At 43.0% G+C, this 22290-nt stretch overlaps 1 protein-coding gene across 1 annotated transcript in view; it reads left to right on the top strand.

Moving 5' to 3' along the window:
* Positions 1 to 2239: 2239 nt before the first annotated feature.
* Positions 2240 to 22290, top strand: part of CPLX1 (complexin 1) — a 101041-nt gene continuing 80990 nt past the window's right edge. Inside the window, exons 1-2 of the mRNA XM_066339194.1 lie at positions 2240 to 2416; positions 3203 to 3305. Coding sequence (XP_066195291.1) covers positions 3275 to 3305 — 31 coding nt within the window. The 5' untranslated portion in view covers positions 2240 to 2416; positions 3203 to 3274. The remainder of the gene's footprint in view (positions 2417 to 3202; positions 3306 to 22290) is intronic.

Raw genomic sequence — 22290 nt, 5'->3', positions numbered from 1 at the left:
CTAAACAGGTCAACAAGAAGCCTGAGGATCTCTCAGGGACATCTGAATGTCCCTATTGTTTTGTCTAGCTTCTGAAGTCCCTGTGGATGGTATCACTGTTCTCTGCACCAAAGGGAGGACATTCGCTACTGCAAAGCTGGTAAAGAGCCTATGAACAGGAATAATGACAATGCTCAGCAACCCCACTTGGCTATGCTGACCCTCGGCTGCTGCAGGAGTTTCTCGATGTAGCATGGTCCAGGATTCCCAAAATAGGAAGAAGAAAGCTGATTTTAGGAAGCTGGGTGTTCTAACTATTAGCTCACACTTTTCTGATCCTTCTGTTTGAGGTATTTGAATTGTTCCTTCCCAGAGGCCAGGATATAAGAGCAAGGTGTGCATATGGAGGTTTAGTAGTGTGCAGTGGGGCACTGTCCTTCTCTCTAAGATCAATCATATGATTAAAAAGGAATGTGAGGTGTGATATGACACACCCGGACTTAAATCCTGCTCAGTCATATAGGCACTAGGGGAGGCAACACAGATCTGGAAATACTGTGTAAATAGCAGAAAACCCCAGGCATACAGCTCCAGCAGGCTCCTAGGTTAATTTCCTGAGTACAGTAATCTATCTATGCTGACACATTCCTATGTTATACATGAAAAAATATCAAAAATACTGCATAATTTTAAAGCGTAATTTCTGGGAGTGAGTAAGGTTTAAAACAAGAGGGTTTTCCACCCCATGTTGGTATTATTTTTTTTTCCTTTCTGAAACTTGTTAGTAAAAGTGCAGCACATGCATGCCCAGGCGAGTTTCTTGGACTAACACTAGTGTTGGCTGCAAAAGTGGTTTTCTGAAGAAAACAGTTCAGGAGAGCTGTTCAGGAGAAGGGACCTAAAAAGACAATCCAGTCTAATGGTCTGATCACTCCAGGATGATAGAAAATTAAAACATGTTACAAAGGGCATTACCCGAATGCCTTTGAAGCACTGACAGGCACAGGCACCGAGGCAGACCCAGGTGGTAGACAGTGCCCTGAGTGCAGAAACATGCACTCCCTCATCTGCAGCTGGCATTTGAAGGCTTTGCAGACTGCGGAGCTCCCGATGGCCGGCACCGCTGCCCCGGGAGGGACTGGCTTGCCTGTCACGCCTGCTGGATCTGCATGCCTTTCCGCGCGGTGCTAGGTGCGGCCCCGGCGTCCTTCCTGACCTTCAGACGACGTCGCCCAAGGGCCGTGCCGGCGTCTCCCCGGGAGGGGCCGCTGCTCCCTGTCCCCGGGCTCCCACCATTGCAGGCAGCATTTCACCCTAGCCCCCTCCTTCCTTTTAGACCCATATAAGTTACTTTGGGGGTTGCTGTCCCACCTCTCCAGTCGGCGACAAAAGGGCGCATCAGCAGTAGAACTCGTCTCCTCCCCACACAGCTTCAAGCCGGCTGTCGGCATCCCTAAAGGTGGGTGCCAGTGCTCTGGTATTGCTTTGCTTTGCCACGTAGGGCTCGCACCGTGCACAGCTCCTTTATTCTCACCTTCAGATGCCGTCTCGAATCCGGGCTGGACAACGGATCGCTCGCTGCACTCGTGTCCTTCAGCGGCAATCTCAGGGAGACGACTTTCCTCTTTTCCCCCATCTCGCTCCCCCCTCCCCCCTGCTCCCGCCCCCACCTGGATAGCGAGAGCACCGAGGCGAGCAGCCGGCGATTCTTCTCCGGCCACAGTTAATCCGAGGCGAAGCGAGAGGGAGAAGAGTCTGCTCCCTCCCTGTCTTCTTCCTTGCCTCTCCAACTCGTTCCAGGACCTAGGGAATGAGAGGGGATCTCCGGAAAGGACTCGGAACAGAGGATGCAGAACGCTCTCCTCCACCCTCCCCCTTTTGCAGGAAGCCGTGGTTGCAGAGATTTCCCCTGGCACACACACTGACTCCCGAGGAGAGGCAGGGAAGCAGTTGCAAAATGCAACTGCGGGTTGACAGCCACCCCTCCTTCCCCCCACGGCAAAGCACAAGGACACCTGGTTGCTGGAGACAGCCGGGCATGGGGTGGGGGACACGCATGCAGACACACGCACCCCTCCGCGGGGTTTGAGGAGCACCGGGACCGAGGGGCGAGGGCGGCGCAGGGAAGGGGCGGGGGAGCCGGAGGCAGGGGGAGGGAGAGAGTCCAGCTCCCGCAACGAGGGGAGGAGGAAGGAGGGACCGTGTCGGTGGGATGGTCCGGAAATGCTGTGATAAAAAGAGGGGCGCGGGGGAAAAGTAGGGAGAAGCTGTGGACTCATTCCTTCTTTCCTTCTCCGCACCCGCAACTTCCCCGGCAACCCTCGGGCACACGGGCGCCGGCTGGAGCCCGTGGGAGAGGAGAGGAGCCGCAGCACCCGGCACCTGCCGCAGCCACCTGCCCCGGCCCGTCTCAGCACAGCGCCTGTCGCCGAGCGAGGTATCCCGTGCCGAGCCGGGAAGGGCAGAGAGGAGCGGCAGGGTGCGGGCACACAGAGAGGGGGGCAGCTCTCCTGCCCCTCCAGGTGCTGGCACGGCTGTGACCCGGTGCCGAAGCCGGGCGGAGGGTGGGATGCAGCAGCCGGAGCAGCGGGGCTGCTGTGCTGCACTTGGGGCCGGCCGGTCTCAACCTTGAGCCGTCCTGGCTCACCCCGACGAGGTGCAGCCCTCGTTGGCATTGCCCTGGGGGCTTTCCGAGGGGTTCTGGTGGAGGACTTTCCATCCCTCCACCCGGACTGCATCCGCATCCAGATCGCCCAGCATCCCCCGCTTGTTCTCCTGGGCACTTGCAGGGCGCGTCACCTTCAAATGCCCCCTCGGCGGCCCCGGGCGGAGCTGCCACCTGGAGCAAACCCTCTGAAAACCAAGAGGGCGAGAAGCAGGCGGGGAAACGAGAAAGTTCAAAGGTTTAACCCCCTCCTGCCCGTCTACAGGAGACAAGCCGTGAAAGGGCACTCCATTGCTCCTCCGCACTTGCTCCCGGACACTTTTTTGGGGGAGCCAGCGTGTACCCCTGACTCCTCCTACCCGCTGACCGCTCGCCAGCAAGCAGCTCTCCTCCTCGGGTGCCTTGTACGAAGCAGGGTCTGGAGGGTTAGAGGGCTGGAAACTTGCCTGCACTCAGCCAAAGGGAGGAAGCTCTGGGGAGAGAGCTGAGGAGGACCAGGCATTAGCCTTTTCCTTCTCTTAGAGACGCTGTTCCTCTTTTGATTGTGCTTCTTTGCAGGCTGCCTTCCAAGGATTCCTGGTCTCTGTGCATGTGAGGTGTGAAGGTGGGCAGGGCCCCAAACAACAAATCATGGATTTTGTTATGAAGCAAGCTCTAGGAGGTAAGTGTGATTGACACTCAAGGGGCCTTGATTCCCTCCTACCCCCACCCTTTGCACCCAGAAAGAGAGGGGGTGGTCTGCTGTGGTAGGGTCTGCACCTTGAATAGCTTATGATGCCAGAGTGGAGTGTTTGAAGAATCTGAGCAGAAGAGGGCAGCAGCAAGCAGACGCCAAAGCCCCATGTCAAAGACGAGACCTCCCACACAAGGTGTGCGGCCCCGGGTCATGCCTAATTGGCACCCTACCAAACTGGATGCATATCCTGCTGTCCAGCGTGCAGGTCTTGATTTGCTTCGTGTCATGCCACTGAGGCAGGTATTATAAAGGACAAAAACTGGTTTGGGCAGTGTAAGCCCAAAGAAAAGTGACATTTTGTCTGTGTGTGTAAGTCTTCTTTTATCTTTGCCCCAAAGATTGGCCAAACCTTGAACAAAAAAATGGCCAGTTCAGAAATTTTTGTCCCTGATATTTCAAGAGGTATTTTTAGTAGGAACACTGCCACAATAAGGATGGAAATAATAATAAAGTATTTCTACACACTTTACATGGATTTGAGGCCAATCTTGTATGGGTTTCTGTATGCTAGCTTATGTGTGTGATCAGTTGTTTTAACCTAGTGGTGTGAAGTAGAAAAAGTCCATACTTTGATGTATAGGAGAAACTGAAAACACTGAACAAATATTTGGGAATGAGGTTCCTTTTTCCTGCCACAGTTATTTTCTAGGCTGTTTGACCTGGACATTCGGTCTAAGCAATGGTGTAAGCATCACTGAGGTGATGGGAAGTGAAATCCTGGCCTCAGAGGAAGTTGATCATATACTCTCTTGTACTCGATCTCATGTGTGTGCAGTTTACATTCTTTTTTCTTTGAAGAAACTGTAGAATCATGGGGCTGTGTAAATGTTTAATGTGGGTGATATTGATGTTGTATACAACTTCAACATTTTCTGCAGGATTCTCTCCCATGGCATGGAAATGATATTTTCTTCTCTGAAAGTGTTGGGTGTTTTTCATCACAGGAGTAAAATTGTCAAGGTTAAGAGCAGAGCAATCAACCCAGGTTTTAGTTGGGGTATTTTGAATAGGGAGATCAAACACGAGAAGAAAGGGACTTATTTGGTTGCTCGAAGTAGTGAGGTATGAAGATATCTACATGACAAAGTAACGATTTGTGTGGTAGCAGTGCTATGTTTCATTTCACTCTTCAGTGCCTGTTTTGAAGGAGAATTAGTGTTAAGATGTGCAGGCTTTGCACTGTTTGCTGTAGTGCAAGCTTGCTTGCACAGAAATGAACTAATGTACCTGCAAACTGGAGATACAGCCACTACAGCTGGAGATCCATGTGAAGGGAAATAACTGCTTAGAGACTGCAGTTAAAGGCGGGGGGAGGAGGGCTGCAGCAAATGAATAACATCTATGATGCCTGCTTTTTTTCTGCAGCTTGGTGACTTAACATGGGTTTGAAGCAGTGTCTGCCTGGCTTAACAACATTCACCCTGAGCAGACCTTCATTCTAACATGATGTTGCATGCCAAGGTCAGGATTTGTATGATAATAGGACTTTCTGAGAAGGTAAATTCAAAAAGCATCTTTTTGCAAAGTCTGAGCTCCTGATGTCTGTCAAGATGCTGCCCAGGGCACCAGCTCTTCTGCCAGATGACTTAATGTGTCTGGAACTTACCCACTTACTCAATAAAGGAGAAGTCTCTGCAGAGTGGTAAAATCCAGGAAATGCTAATTCATTAAGCAAGGTCCTATTTTTAAATTACAGATAGTTTCAACAAGACAAAACAAGATTTCCCAGTGCAAGTAGAATATGGAAAATAAAGGTGGTTTTGGTTTCTCCCTGGAGTTAAAGCCCAAGCTGATGAAAATCATCCAAGCTGGCCTGACAGGCACAGCAAACCAAAGACTAAAGGTTATAGTTTGCTTCCTTAGTTTAGGGGCCAGAACCCTTTCTGTCTGCCAGTTTTGATATCCAAAGGGACATTTTCTTAGGGGTTGGATTCAATTATTCTTCTGGGTCCCTTCCAACTCAGAATAATCCGTGAATTGTGTCCACAAGAATGGTCAAACTGACCAAAACACCAAACCTCTAGGTCTGACTGATAGGCTTGCTTTGGATAGGGTATATGATCTGATCTGCTAGTGACCATTTTTATTATCCTCACTTTCTGGGAGGTCTTTGGCTGGATTTCATGGTCCTTTGATTTTGGTTCAATTTAGCTTTTCCCAGAACACCACTGAATTAATTTTTCTGTTTGGTAGGACTTTCTGAATGGTGCAAAAGTTCTTATCCCATTCTCATAATCTCTTGTGGCTCTCCTGGAAAAAAAAAAAACCGCAATTTTGTCATTACAGTCCACTCTAATTTACAGGGAATCAGACCCGCTATAGATTCTGCTTGCAGAGCACCTACAGCTAAAGTAGCTTAACCCTTAAATTATCTCAGATGGTGAAAATTCACAAAGGCTGAGGGACAGCTGCATGTCCTTGACTGAGCGTAATGGGTATGTCATTTTCATAACGGGTGTGTCATTTTCCTTTCTCAGTGTACAGCCCCAAACTGAAGCTTAGGCCAGAGCTTGTGATAGCTAAGAGTCTGGATTTGAAAACTGTTTGCAAGTGGTTTCTTTTGACCTTTCCCTCCTGGACAGGACTATGCAAGCCTGAAGAATGTGAGGAGCTTGGAACCAGGTTTTGTCGTAGGGAGTGGTCAAATAAGGTACTGATAAGAAAACATCATTCTCTTACCTTCTCATGCACCTTATTGAGGAAAACAAGGTCTCACTCTTTGCTAATTTGCTAATTAGCAGTAACACTAACCTTAGCAGAATGCTTCTTGTGGGAGTTTTGCCATTGCCTTTGAAGCAAACTTCGAAGATATTAGCCTTGTGGCTAATGGCACAGAATGATCAGATTTGCATTTCCTTAGAGTATTGCCCATAGGGGAAAAAGCAATGAGGTGTTTTGAAAGGTAGAGGAGCTAAGTTAGCAACCAAGGAAAGGCAGTTATGTGGCATCAAGTTGCTTTGTTTGGAAGTCTGTGTGATGAAGATACTTAGGTTCTGTGAAATCAGTTTAACAGGTTATTTTATTGCTGAAGTAAAATGTGTCCTTTCCCCAGCTTGTTGTTAAAGAGGGTGTGCAGAAGTCTGCAGTTTCTGTGCAGTGGAAGGTCATCCTCTGCTGTCCTGCCAGCACTGGGATTTTGCTGCTGTGTTGGCTGCAGAGTTTCTGCCTGGAGGTTGACCAGCTTGAAATGCATCTTTTTTAATCCCTGTCCTCTTCATGCCAAAATCCTTGACCCTTTCATTGGCAATGGGGACTGTGGGTCCAGGAAAAACAGTACAAAATAATAAGTTCTTTGGCTGATTTCCTTCTGTAGGATTTTTGGTGGTAGTGTTTGGTGGGTGGTGGTTTTTTTTTTTTTTTTTTTTTTAATGTTTTTTTTCTTTTCTTTTTCTTTTTTTTTTCTTTTTCTTTTTTTTCCTTCTTTTTGTTGCATCTCAGACCTTTCAACACCCTATATGGAAGTCAGACTATTGTCTGACAGTGACAGAAACCACGGAGAAGTCATGATGTTCATTAACTGTATAAAACAAGAAGAAAGTCGCAAGAGGACACCTAAAGGCTTAAAATTGCTGCTTCTTCTCCCACGGGAGTAACAGCAAGGGAGTATTTTGCACCTCTGACCTGCAACATCACAGATGTTGACAGAGGGGTGTAGCCAGGATGATTGGTCACTTTGCTGTTCCTGTGACAGGTTTTTAAATGAAGACAACCAGAGTAATTTCATGACTATATTTTACATTACAAATGCTCGTTGGAAAGCCAGGTCAGAGCTGGGCTACTGTTACCATGACCAATGTGTATGATTTTCCAGGAGAGAGCAGGAACTGGAGGATCCGGAATGGGTCTTGAAGGATTTTAGCTGTAATGCTTCTCACTGTGCATTGCTTATTTCTTCTTAAGTTTGCATGAAAGCAAATCATGCATGAACACCTGACTCCCATGTTGTACTATGCTGTATCACTTTCTCTGTCACTGCTAACTTGGAGAAACAGGAAGACTGGTTTGAAATAGAAGACAATGAACTTCATGAAGCTCTTCTGGGTGTCATTCTTTTACCGGGTGATTTGAGGTTCAAGGTCTGGGACATTTTCTATGAAAAAAAAAAGAGGAAACCTATGGAAACTGAGGAGAATTTACTGGAATGTTAGATCATGATGTCTTTGAAGAGAGAGAAATTTCCTACTGCAGAAAGCAACATTCTGCAGACCAGAATATTGTGAAATTGTGTTATACAGAACACACAGTAGCTCTAAATATGATGCTGCACAGATCCCTTTTAATGTGCTACTTTTATTGCCATGAATAGGAGAAATGGCAAGAACTAGATGGTAAAAGGTTGGGATATCTGTCTTAAGTATTGAATTTTTTTAACATCAGCTTGTGGATAAGTTATGCAAATCCTTTCACATGTAACAGTGCATATGAATGTTTCTGTCTAAATTTCTTCTTCATGATTCCAGAACCCCTTGAATTAATAGTGAAGTGTAACCCTACTAGGAGGAAGGTTACAGCTGAGTTTTTGGATAGATACTCACTATGATAGATAATACAGGCATGATTTGCTGATTTATTGGCAGCAGTTTAGAGTGGGGATGGTTGCTTCACAGCTGCTGCTTCTGTCAAGAATCAGAAGGATTCTTAAAATACTATAAGTATTGGTTTGGTTCAGAAGGATACTTAAAATGCTATAGGCAGAAGACAAATGTAACCAGATTGCCATCTGGAACATGCCAGCAGGGGGTTACTGCCTACTTCATGTCCCTTACCAGCAACTTTGATTCAGCTGGGTATATCACGAAAAACAGTCCAGGGGGAGTCCCCTTGTTCTTGAAGGCAGACAGAGATCCAAACCCTCGTGAAGATAATGGGATTTAAGTCACTGTGTGACTTAAGCTCTGAAAGAGCAGCTCCTGTGGTAAGCTTACATTAGGGAAGATGTGAGGGTGTGTGAATGCCAGATAAGCCTGAATGAAAACCACACTAGTGTTTAACATCTTAGCAGTGACCTTCTGTATATTCTGCTGCCTCATATGCCTCACTTTAGTAGCTTAGGAAGTGAAGATTAGGTCCTTAATTTTTCCTGCAGAATTTAGCAAGACTGAGTGCAGTCAAAGACGGTACAGATCTGTTCAGGATGGAACACACTGTGAAATAAACACAGAGGCTTCTCTTTTCTCCTTCTCCAACTCCCTTGTTTGTCACATTTCTCAGTCCTCTGCTGAACCTCTGTGCTGCTCTGGGACTCATACATCAACTAGGCTGTGCTCCACTGCTTATGTTAATGTATGAAGTTCTGGAGCAGGACAGAAACTGTAATGCAAAACTGCAAATTGTAATGCCAACAAATACTGCTGGTATTGACTTCTGGGGTCTCTTTTGTCTATGATCCTTGAAACCTTTAACAAGGTCTTTCATTTTGTAGTCGGGTGCATCCAAATCACAAAGACTGGAGACTCTGGCAAGAGACATGAGATCTCAAGCCCACTGTAGCATGTGATAGGGGCCACTTACTTTCATTCTCAGATAACTTCCACCTGTGTTGTGTGTAATTCTGGGCCCCACAAATTAAACATGTTTTTAAGGGCGTTGAATGTGTTCAGAGGAGGGCAACAAAGCTGGTGAAAGGGCTGGAAGAAATGTCTTCTGAGGAGTGGCTAAGGACCTGTTTTTTCTGTTTTGGAGAGAGGCAGAGGGGTCACCTCATTGTTCTCTACAGCTTTTTGAAGAGATGAAGTGGAGAAGAAGGTGCTGATCCCTTCTTCCTGGGATACAGTGACAGGAGGTAGGAACCTGGGGTAGGTGGCATATCTGTTGTACACATTTTTCACAAAGAATGGTACTAAAAGCATTATTTTTTTTCCTAATGTGTACTGGTGGCAAAGAGATTTTCTTCAAGAAATTCGGTAAGTTGCAGGATGTCTTCCAAGGAAGCAAATGGTTGCTGTTGAGATGATATCAGTGGAACAGCTACAGTGATAGTCGGCTGATTTATTCCATCCATGATCCAAAACAGGAGATGAAAACCTGATGAGGTCCTTTTTTCCTGTGCCTTTCTTGAGAAAACTTCCTTTTATATTTGCTTGACTCTGTTTGGCCTATTGCTGTTACAATCACACAAAGCTCTCCCTTGTGTCTGTTGGGATATTACTTATGTTTGTCTTACTTGAAGCAGACACTGTGAGCAGTGTGTTATTGAAGTATCCTTGGAGGAAATGTGCAACCTTCAGCTGATTGTAGAGGTAGGCCACAAATAAAATTTGTGCTTCAGGCCATCTGATTGCCAAAAGCCTGCTTGTAGTGGGGTGACATGGATAAGCAAGAAGTTTTCTCTCCGAGAGAGGGAGAAATAATGAAATATCACATATATTAAGTAGTCCGTCTAGGATTGATTCATGGCAGAAAAAAGATTCTTCTCCTTGGATTTTTCTGTCCATTTCGAAGGAAAATCTGCATGCTTTTGATTTTAATATCTGTTGCTGTATACCTGAATCTTGCTGACTTTTTTTTAACCTTTCGTAATTGAAGCAGAGTGGTGGTTTCTTGACAGCTACATGGTTTAGGCACAAATAGGATTTGTCAGTGCTGAAATTTTGGCATGCATTGTCTGGGAAATGCTGTCTGCAGCAGCAGATTTGGAGCTGAGCAGGAATCTAATGGATGATGTGTTACAGTTACTGAGATCTTCCTGGTGAAATGGGATACTCTAAACTACTGGCTTGCCTTTTTGTTGTTTCTTGAGGAGAGGGAAGTTCAGGATGCAGTTCAACTCTTAGCTATGGAAACCTTCTTACTTGTTCATGTGCTGGCAAAAGCACAGACATTAGAGAAGACTGATGTGTATGAAGGCTGGCGTACATGGGAGGGAAAGCTTTCTTCTCTGACTAGTAGAAGGGTAGGATTTGAATTCATAAAGCTATGGAATCAAATCTATGAAGGCTATCTGGGTTTTTAAGTCTTGCTGAGTTAAGTCAAGACTGTATGGTCTGTATTTGTCAGAACTGCAGTAAGTATGGGGCACCAAAAGCTCCAAGTAACCTCTGCAAACGTTCTCCACTAAAGGAAGACAGGGATCCTGCTGTTAAGGAATGAGAATGTCTTTTTCATCCTGGGGCACCTCCCAAAGGCAACAGCAAAAAAATCTGCCCTAGCAACAAGATGGCATCACAGGAAATTTCATGTGGCAGTTGCATGGAGATGAGAAGTCCTCCAGCAGTGTTTGAAGCCTGCCAAATTGTTGAGGAGGCCTGGAAGAGGAAATGGCAATAAGCAAGGAAGGCTGGCAGAAACAAAGGGACAGATCCCTAGTGTGTTGGCATTGACTTGTTTCATGTCAGAGGGCTACATGCAAAAGGCATGTTCTTCTATTTGAAGGCTGAGGTCCCTTCTCTGGACTTTATGTGATAGTGTTCAGACAAGAGAGGGACTAGACACTGATGCTGAGACTCAGAGACAAATACAGGTTCTAGTGTTACCTGGGGTGAGAATTCATAGTTTTTAAGGCCACTGGAGAGAGGATATGGTTTGTGGAGTGATAACTGGGATCTTAGTTGTTAGTATGAAAGTTCCAGCATTTCTATGCCCACTTCCAACAACCGTGAAGACCCTCAGCAGCATGCTGAGGGCTGTTCCAAATTCTCTCTCTCTCCTCTTTCAGTGGTGGGGCAGAAAGTACTCAGGCTTAGCATTGGATGCTTTTCTTTGAGGTAAGGCTGCACCTCTGCACTGCCTTTGTATATTCATTCCATCTACTGAAATCAAGTACTTGATCAAGACAACACAGAACCTTAAACATTTGCTAACTTACTTCTTTGAGCACTTCGCTGGTTGCTATCATACTTTCTCACGTACAGTCTGATTGTGAGAGATTGGGTTGTGAGAGAGGATTGTGAGAGATCAGTTATGTTTCACTCAGGTTAAGGTCTGGCATACGTGTCTCAGAATGTAGACGTTGCTGAGAAGGTTGAAAGTTTCAACCCATTGCTGAGCAGATGCTCATGGGGTTTGCTAAAGGGTAACTGCTGCAATTACAAACATGGCAAAGGCTACTAGTGATCCATCACTGGTACACATCATGTTGCATATTAGAAACAAAATACTTCAAACAAATCATATCTCTTTGCTATGGACAAGTTGATGACCACCCTGTCCAATATGAGGATTGGGTTTTTTTTTCCTTTCCTGTATTTTTAAATGAGCTGCTTTTGAGTTGGGTGGATGCTGGCACTGCAGAAGTGCATTAATACAAACAACAAATTTAATCTGCTGACTTTGTGCATCTTTTTGCAATTTGAATTTGTCATTACCTACAACAATGAATCTGCTTAGTAGCTACTTACATTTTTGCATCATGATTTGAGTCTCGTGGCTTATTTGCAGGGATACTGACCTTGAAGGAATGTCAAGCATGCAACAACATCAACATAAATTTGAGATTCAAATGGCTGTGAATTACCTTCTGTGGAAAATAGGGGAAGAAATGACAACAACAAAAAATCCAGTGGGCAATAGTGGAGCTGTTTTGATAACTTCAGTCTCCTGAGAGAATCAGAGCAATGAAGGGGAAGGCAGACAACAATTAAAGGAAAAAGGATGGGAAAGAAATGTGTGTCAATGCCTATGTTTGACAAATAGTTGAGGTGTCGTGTCTCTGTGTCCCTGGATCTATCTAATTTTTTGGTTTTGCTGGCTACCTCAGGCAAATTTGTAGTGTAGGATGGTTGTTTCAAGAGATGGATGTCTCAGTTGCTGGCCTTGTCTGTGGGAGAACCCTGAGTTTGGGAAGGTCATTGATCTCTGTGTTAAATGGTGTCTTTCCCATTCTCCTTGCATGGAAAGCGTTACAAGACACCCTTATCCTGAGAAAACCAAAAGCTCAACTAGACACATGGGCCTCTGAGCACTGCCCTTCCCTTGATGGGAAGCTAACACCATTCTTCCCTCCTGCTATCACTCCTTCTGCTTCTCTGTGCTGAATTTCTGGTCTTAATGGAATTGAAAATTAGTCCTTTGCTTGATATTGGCAAGGAAACTTTATTGCTCTTTCTGCTTCACTGCCATGGTGTTACTGCATGTAGTGTGAAACCTTCTGCACAGCCCCTGAAGTGGCAGGAACTGTGTGGGACTACCTGGCCTCTGTTCCAGTGCCTGTCCTAAGCATGTCTGTCTCTTGAATTCTTTGAAAATGCATATAATTAATCAAAACCTTAATTTGCAAGAGGACTTTGGGAGGGTTTTACTAAGGTTGTGTTGGTTTTTTGTTTTTAATGAAAAGCTTTTAAACACCCAAGTTTGTATTTTTTTCTCAGCAATCAAGAAAAGAAGACATAAACATGAAGGACTACTGCAGCTAAGACATCACATCCAAACCTATGTATTTTTAATCTCTAGTGGTTATTTACTTCATGCTGAAGCTAAGTTAATACATGTTACTCTTACTTGAGTCTGAGTGAAATGTTTTGTTCTTTATGAATTAGATTTCTCTTTGCAGTTTCCTTCAGATTTAATTTTTCTCTAAATTAAAAAACATCCCTAACAGACTACAAGTAAGTAAAAAAATTGAGGCGACGGAGAAAGTACTCAGAGATTTTGCCAATATATGTATATAGTTTCTCCTCTGTACAGTTCTAGCTGGTAATAAAAGTGCTTGGAAGAATATAGAAAAAAAATCTTGACTTCATTGGAAACAGATGAGTATTTTTTAGTTTTTATTTGCGTGGGGTTTTTTTGTTTTGTTTTTGTTTTAATTCTTTATACTTAAATTTCTTGATGATTTCGTCTCTATTTTCCCTTAAATACCAGAGGTTTCTGTTCCATGTCATCTGGGCTGCAAAATGACCAGCATTAAAAGGTGCATGAAAGGAAATTTATAATTACATGGAGAGGTATTAAAATGCTGAGGAAAAAGATTAAGCAGAGACACTACTATGATCTCTAAATACGTGGGAGAAGTGAACACTGCAGTGAAGGAAGAGCTACTTAAAGTGAGGGACAGTATTGGAAAAATGTGAATAAATTGGCCCTGAGTCTCCTTGAGTCAGTAATTATTGTTGCTTGATTTGTGGGAGAGGAGAGGCGCTCTCTCTGGGGAATCCTGCTGCTGCAGCAAGCAGGAAGAAATGGAAACTGAGCCTTGGGTGCATTTGAAATAATTGTACATGCTCAGAGGGGTAGGGCCAGTGAGGCAAGAAATTATTATTGGTCCTGAGTACCTCAACAGAGTTCATGGCTTTGAGTCTTCACTTGTAAGATTGTCCATAATAACAGAATTTCCCTAAAGTCGTTTAGTTTTTACACTAAATTTTGATTTTTTTTTCCCAATATGTGTTAATGTCTGATGGTGTCCAGAACCAAACCTAGCTTAGGGGAAAACAGCATTTTGTTCCTCTGGGCAAGTTAGTTTACAGAGCTGTGGTAAATTTTCCCTTTTCCAAAAGCACTTTAGCCCCTTTGTATTTGTATGACAGAAGAGATTTGCCTGTTATATTATGTCCATGCTCATGTATGATTTAAAATCAGCTTTGGGATTCAGATTGAAAGTGATTTTATTTCAAAACAATTGATGGATTAACAAAGTAATTTCTAGAATGGATATCTCTTGTGGCCTTGTGAGGTTCGTTCCCCATGGCTGATAACTTTTCAATCAAGTCTCCTTAAAATTGCCTGACTAATTCAGGAGTGCCTACAACAAGGGTACACAGGTGAGTGGTAGAACACTAGGTCACTGCCATTGCAAGATGTTGGCATCTGGAAGAGGATGAATGTGCCATCCCTTTCTTCTGATTGTGCATCTCATTGTATTGCCAATGATCACTGTGCCAAGGAGAGGTCCCACTGCAATTCACATCTCTCTGAAGACCATGTTGAGGAATTTTAACACCTTTTTCAGTCACATGGCCTGAGATCCCCTATTGCAGACACAATGACTTGCCTCATGGCCGAGGTACTTGACTGAGACTTCTGGTTCTATGTTTTGAATGTCATCTGGTAGAACTTTTCAGGTGGTACTCCTTCTGCCTGGTACTCAGCATCTCTCCTCCAAAGCATGTGCTCCTGCCCTGCTGGCAGATGTAATAACAATTGTTTAAATAGGTGGGTAAAATGCATCCTCTTGACCACTACCACGAACAGGGGTCTTCTGTTTCCACACAGAAAAGTGAAGTCAAAGTGCAAAGTTTTGCCTGCCCTTCACATAGTGAATCCTCTTCCTGGGTTAAATGTAGAGTGTGTCAGTTTTAATGCTGTTTTTACTCCAGTTGACTATTGTGAACTGGATGCCCTTAGTTAACAACATCCATTATTCTTTTCTCTGTTACAGGCATCCCATCTTATTGGTGGTTCTTATGTAGTTATTTGACTATTCTTTTATTTAGAGATCACTTTAGTGTACATTTTGCTTTATATTGTACAAGGTCCTTCTATACTGGTTTGTTTTTTTATGTGCTCAAAAAATTAGTTCTAACTAAAAGACAGTAGAACTAATCTAGCCCAACAGGAATGATCTCTGGGTGACCAGGAAAACTCTGCACTTGATTCTGCACAAGAAGGTCATAGGCACTCACAGGCACTTCTTTGATACAGTGTAATGTAATTTAGAAATTTCAGCTGTCTTTCTTGACAGAGATCTGTAAATCTACAATAGCTGAAGACTAGCATTTTTATTAATTTCTTGCAGATGCAAATAAAATAATCAAAGGGGTTTTCTTCATTTTCTTAAAAACTCACAAAAATCCCCTTAAAATCTCATGGCTTGGGATATTCCTTGTTTTCCCACAGTCTGAAGTCAGATCTATCACTTTAATGTGCATGGAAGAGGTATTTATGGCATATTATTAGGGGTGGTCTGGCTAACCTAGAGATGGTATTAGTTACATAAGATCTCAAGCATACCTCAAGTGTAGCATGGATGCTGTGGAGTGAAGTAATTATCTATTTTGCTGTCTTCAGAACACAGCGACCTAGATTCTCTCTTCTTTTTTTCTCTTTTTCTTTTTTTTTCCCCTCCGTTTTTCCTCACAGGGTGGCCCACTTAGTTGATTAAACTGCAACTCAATTATAACTGGTTATGTTACAGTTGGGAATAAAGCAGATGTAAAGAGAATGGAGTTAATAAGGTAATTTATTTTTTGCCTTACTGGTTAGCTGGAAATTATGATTAGGATTAAGTGGCAAACATTTGATTTAATAGCTTTTGGGTGACAGATATTTCACAGTAGCTTTGCTTGATAGTATGGAATGCAAAAATGATTCAATTAAAAGGTATGCATTTCATGGCAAGAAAAAAAAGGTAATAGTCTAGTTTATGAAAGATTGAAATAAGCTTTAAATCAAAAAGAAGCTCAAAGTCAACAAATGCAAGGGCAGCATGGTTCATATTTTGTTTGAAGTGAATACCTAAAACATATTGACACTTGTGCATTATTTATGATTTTTATGCAGTGCCAATTCTCTGATAAATCATTAGAGGCATTAGGAGAGTAAATAAGTCATCCAGGTAGGAGGAGGTAACCAAACTCCCATCCTGCAATCTTTGGTAACAACATTATTATTAAAAGGTTAGTGACAGCCAGGTAGCACGTGGTCCATGCTAAAAACACTGTCTTTAATGAAAACTGACATTGGCTTAGTGTTGTATAAACTTCCTCATCTATTCTCTCCCCTCACTTAAGGCTCAGGGAGCAAAACAAAAGCAAATCTGTTCAGTGCAGGACAGCCTGAAAAGTAAAATTCCTCTTCCCATGAAGTTTAAAGAGTGAAAGGATCCAATAAGAACTCATAAGCCCTGAAGACAAGTAGAATCTATTACATTGCTAGGCAGATATCTCTAGGGAGATATTTTCAGTAGGGGTGAAGTTGTGGTTGGAACCCAGCACCAGATTTATGCAGGAACTCCCAAGTGCCAGAAGGAGTACCTTCTGTCTCTTTGGGCTGGATGCTGAGCATGGCTTGTTGCTGTATTATGGCATCACTGTTGTCACCTGTATATTCAAGCATGATGACTTAACCAGGTGAAAAGCAATGGGAATTCTGCTCTTACATCTGTCTCTGACAGTGGATAAAGCTGATTCTGTAAATACATTTCTTGATGGCAAGGCAGGGGAAGCAAATCCATTCCTCTTCTGAAAATCCTGTTACCCAACTTCAGCTGCAATGTCTTGCTGCTCACCACTTTAGTTTTGGAAAGCTGTCTCAGAGCTGGAAAGTCTGTTCTCTGCAGTGTGAGGTGGGTGCTCCCCTTACCTGTCTGGATTCCCATTTGGCTTTAGCAAAGTGGGAAGTAAATGTCCATGAACATCAAAATCTTCCTTTGATATCCTGGACCATAAGAAGTTTCTCAGGGTTCAGAGAAGAGCTGATGGACAAGAGCCTTTGGAAATCCTCCTTCTTGCATTTGTGCTGAACTTCCCTGTCAAGAAGGAATGGGCTGGTAAGGAAGCAGTATGCAGATGTTCTGTGAGACTGTGTACCAGGCTGATGACTGAATTCATTGGTTATGACAAGGGCCAGATCTGCACCAAGTACAGCTCACTTAGAGCAAAAGAGAAAGATCACACTGCGCCATCTTCAAATATTTTATAAGAATGAAGTGCTATTCATTTTTTAGGGAAGTTTTTATCTGTTGAGAAGGAATAATCAGAGATACCACGGAATATAATAGTCATGTAATTTGAAGACCTTGAAGGTTCTAGAAGGTCTTGACTCAATGACTGACATAATGGGTTAGGCCACACTTAATTTCAAATAGTCTGAGTCTCAATTGAAATTTGATAGTGTCTGGGACACACACATGATTTCAGTTTCTTTTCTGTGCCTCTTCTTACTTGTGATTTTATTACGGACTTTAGTAGTCAATTTTCTTTCCTCAATAGCTGACAGGCACAGATGTGGACCTTGGCTTGTCTTTCGGTCTTCTTTTTTTCCTCATTCTAAGAACCCTCATGTCAGAATGTTATCTCTCTGATTTACTTTTGTTCTAAGATAGCACTATAACCACTTAACAGGAGAGCTTAGGAACTGTCTCTTGAAATATATCCACCAGGATCAGACTATTCTCATGTAAAATTCGATGCCTAACAGGAGGATCTAATTGGCATCACTTATCTCAGCTACTTCAGGACTGCTGCTTGAGAAGGCACAGAGGGGATTTGTTTGTTTAATCATGCCCAGGATCAAGAATGCTTTATGTATTCCATATAGGAAAAATGGGCAGGCCTTAGACATGACAATGCTTTCTTTCCTGTTTTCTTCACCACACAAACTCCAATCTAGCTTCTCTCTGAAGGCACTGGGTGGTTCATGCCCATGCATGGCCCTTGCACAGAGCCATAAATCACCTTTGTTGACCTCCATGGCACTGTTGGGCATCCCTTTTTCATGACTTCCTAAGGAACAGACACTCTTTAATGGTGCAGTTGGTGGGTGGTAACAGCATGAATCTACTGACATTTTGCTAATGCTATTTGTTACAGCTAGAGCTTCTGTCTGTGCTTCATAGAAATTCTGGGGATTATTCTTACCAGTGATCTATCAGGACCATCACAATGATGGAACGAGGGAAGCAAAACATTTATTCCTGTTTGAGGGCTCAGCTCTCCACTTATCCACCAATAAACCTATTACCCTTTTTTGGACAGCTGCAGCATTTTTTCAGCCATGTGTTTGATTCTGATGCCTGCCCACTATTTAGAGCCAGGTGTTTGCTGAGCCAAACAGTGGGGACAAAGACAGAGAAATGATTGCCATGAATCTGCACAGCTCTCCAGGCTGGATTGCAGGCTAATATCCACATGGTTCTGCTTAAAGAGCTAATGCAACTATGTAGGGGTTAATGTGCCTTGATTGTATCACTGACAGTCTCTGAGTAGTTAAATTCAGTTCAGGGCTCAAGTGGAGAGAGACCTAAGGTTCCTTATGTTCTGTAAAATGCTCCCTGTTCATGTTTGCTAACCTTTTAATTAGAGAACCAAATAGAGAAAGTCGTAAGAGGTAACTGTCTTGAAATGCGAAATGCTCAGTAGAGCTTTATTTTAACAAGGTTCCTATTTCCGGTCTCTTTAACTACAAAGCCCTTGTAGGGGAGTCAGCTCATGAATCAGACTTCATTGAGATGTATATTAAAACTGGCAGTAATTGCCCTCTAAAAAATAAGAAATTAGTTGTGTTGGGCAGAACAGGATTTGTAGGTTTTTTTTTTCCTTTTCATTTAAATCCAGTTCCATGCTCTCAAAAACAAAACAAGCAGTGCACCTGGGATAGTGGGAGAAGAGTACTGTCACAGTTTGTCTGCTCCTTGGAGAAGGTGGCCTGATGTTGCAGCCTTGTTGCTTAAGAATAAGAGAGCAAATGCATGTAATGGGCTGCTCAGAAACATGGCTGACTTTAGCTGACTCTGGTCACAAGCACGTGCCAGTAAGGCAAATGAGACAGATTGTCTTTCTACAGATTTTTCTCTTTTTTTGTTGCCATAGGAAAATTTTTAACAGGTGATATGGGAAAAGTCCTGTCTGTTTTCCAGAATATTCTGTCCCACCGAAGGATATTAGGGAGCACAGGGTGTGAGCCAAGAGCTTTTGGCTCTCTGCCCACCATCACCTCAGCCGACTATCAGAAGCAGAGCTACTTCTTCAGCCCTCATTCATGACATATTGTTGACCTCTGGTCTTGGATGGCAGCCAATTGTTTGACATTTTTTTCAATTCTTCCAGTGTATTGTCAGCAGGCCTCTAGGTTATGAGAAGTTCAGACTGGTTTATACCAGAAGGCAGAATGTGTGCATGAACCCAGCATTACTTTATTCTGAGACTGCCTATAGCAACAAATGTGTGAGAGAAAACCAGCTGGACTGTCAGTGGTGCTGTCACTGCTTTTTGGGGCAAGGCCTTTAGTGTTCCAGTTCGGTGTCATGGCACAAGTAGGCTGGACTTCAGCTGTCATGAAAAAATGGTTCCGCTGCTATGTGATCTGTGCTGGTAAGCATAAGCACAGGTACATGGCAATACTACAACCCAGTTAGCCACAAAGTATCAGTGGATGCAGAGACTTGGACTCATTTTAGTGAAAGGATGTATTTGTCATGAAAAGTTATTTGTTATCTCAACTTCAGTTTGATTAACTTGTCTGTATAACATTCTAGCTGAAGATCTTGACCTAGCTTATTAAAGAACTCAAATGGATATACCAGTTCAATATTGGAAAGTAACACATATCCATTTTAACTAGAAACTGGTGTTTCATTATTTAACATCTAAAACATCTGTTTTCTCCAAGCGGGTCTCTGAGGAACCTTCTTCCTATAAGTAAGCATGTGATCCTTCTCTGGCCCAAAAGGTGATAATGAAGATTAAAAGGACATGTGATAGTTCTTTGCTAGGGAAGGATGAAATACAGCGTTGGCATATATTCTGGCCACTAATAAAAAGAGCAGGATAAAGGCTATGAGGTCATTTAAACATTTCCAGCAGAACACAATAGCTCAGAGGAATGAAAGGATTTTCTGCCTGATACACTCACACTAGGTCAGGATTAAGAAGAGCTGTATTTAGTAGTTCTTCTCTTTAAACTCCAATATAAGCTATTTCCTGGCACACTGCATTGATTTTCCTTTCTTCATGATCTTGTAATAATTGTAGGGGCAGGGCAAAATGTAGTCTTATGTTTTCCATGCCTTAGCTGTGACAGTAATTTAGATATCTGTCCTCATCTTTTCAGCAAAACTGCCAGTGAGTTCTTTGCAGAAAGTGTTCATCTACTTGTGCACTTGAATATTTCTCTTTTAGTAGGCACTGTTGGTTTTGCACTTGTCTGTTTCATTCTATTATTTGAGAAGACTTATAATGCTAATTTTTCTCTGTATGACAGCCCTTTTTTGCTTGCCTTGATGCAGATACAGAACTGTGGAAAGGCCATTGTGCTTGAAAGCTGCTCTGTTTTTTCCCTGCTAATGCAAAGTATTCTCTCTTCTAACAAGCCTTGCATCTGTTGCTTTCTTACATCACCTTGTTTAGACTTTACAATGGGATAAATGTCCATGTTGTCATCCAAACCATTAATTAAAATGGATGGTAGACCTTCCAGAATATTCTACCAGCATCGCATTCTTCCAGCCTGACAGCAAGTCAATTGTGCATCAGCTTCCATACTTAGCAAAACAATACAAGTGTTTTCCAGAAGCCTTTTTGGGGTAGCTTCTACAAACATACAGATGGTTACAACTACTACTGATAACTGGGAAATTCTGAGGTTCCCTCAAAAAAAAAAATCAATATTTACTGACCTTTTAAGGAATGTATGAGAGGCAGTGGCTTCCCTTAAGGTGATAGGAGAGAACATCAGAAATATTTCTTTACCATACCTGCTGGATGACCATGTTAGCTGGGATTGCTCCTATCAGGATTGTCTTCCTGGGAGGAGGTCACAACTACCAGAGCAAATTTACCTTGGCATGGAATATTTGCAAAAAGAAGAAGGTCTGTAGTTGCCTTCAAATCTGCTAAACAGCAGTCAACTTTATTTGTTCATTGCAGTGGTTTACTCTTTTTATTCCTTTGCTTGCTCCTGTGAAAGTTCGGTAAGACGGTGGGATTAGGAGAGGTACTGTGGAAATAAGGAAGGTTTTGAGTGGTGACAACAGAATATGGTGTCTGACAGGTCTTGTGTTATTGTCTGCCTCCGAGCTCTCGGAATCCTTAAACTGAGACGTGCCCCTAATCTTCTAGAATTTAGATAGGAATGCTGGCAAAGCATCTATGAGTTTTGTGACCGGTGTAACACTCTAACCAGTAAGCCAAGTTGTTATTGGTGTTACATCTTCTAAAGTATTGGATTCTTTATTAGTGCAAGGAACAGGTTAGTGCTTATTGTCAGTCTGCTATCACCTCTCTCCATGTGCTCTTCAGTTTGCTTTGTGGTTTGATGGATATTGATCATTTTTGGAACAAACTAAAATCTTCTATGAGTATGGAAGTCCTCTCGAAGGGGCACTCTGTTCATATCAGAGCAGGAAGCATCTGAGCCTTAATTCAGTATGCAAAAAGCAATTTGCATGGTGATACGTATTTCAGGGACATTGCTTTGTATTCTGATTGAAAGGAAGGACATAACTACCATGAGCCATTTTTGTGTGCTGTGTCTTCCTTGTCAGAATCAACAAGAGGCTGGTCTTAAAACAGGGCCAATATAGTGAAGCTGAAAGGTGAGGGTATGGGGGGAAATAGCTGAGATTTCCATGTTTACAAAAAGAGAAGTAGGATTTACAGGAGCTGAAAAGAGTATTAGTGGCATGTGCTAGGAGTAGGTCCCTTGAGTAATTGCCTGAAGCTGCTGTGAATAAGATCTGCTGTCCTTCTTTCTTACTGTCCGTGACAGTTGCACTTCCCTTGAACAGGAGTAACTGGCATAAACTTACAAGTGACACATAAATTTTGAATATATCTACCTTTTGACCTACTAGTCAAAAGTTTCCAGCCTGAAGAGACAGGCAGTGCTTCTTAATTCTGTCTTCCATTCTGTAAGGAAAAAAATCTAAACCCATTATGGTCTTCAGGTGCACTTATTTAGGACCACATTTGAGATTTCTTCTAGCAGCGCTGACATTTAATCATTTTTTCATGCCATTAGGAGAACATGTAATTTCCTAGTGATAGTGGCCAGTGTAGTGGCCCCTTGTGTGTAGATTGCCTGCATGGTGGTGGAAACAGTTCTTTCTTCACTGGAAGACAGTGTACTGAGTTCACAAAACAAGGTAACCTGATCTGTTCTTTTAAAATTTTATAACTGGAAGTTCCTTGGTGATGTTTGTGAAAGGAAGAAACAGAATGGGGGTGACTCAACATAAATCAGATTGTCCCATTTGCAATTGAGGCATGACACTCAACAAAAAGTTTACATCAAGAACCTTCAAATGGTTCTCTATTAA

This window comes from Sylvia atricapilla, chromosome Z, assembly GCF_009819655.1.
Source record: "Sylvia atricapilla isolate bSylAtr1 chromosome Z, bSylAtr1.pri, whole genome shotgun sequence".
Classification (NCBI taxonomy): Eukaryota; Metazoa; Chordata; class Aves; order Passeriformes; family Sylviidae; genus Sylvia; species Sylvia atricapilla.
Note: the sequence above shows the minus strand (reverse complement) of the source record. Positions and strands in the feature narration are given on the sequence as shown.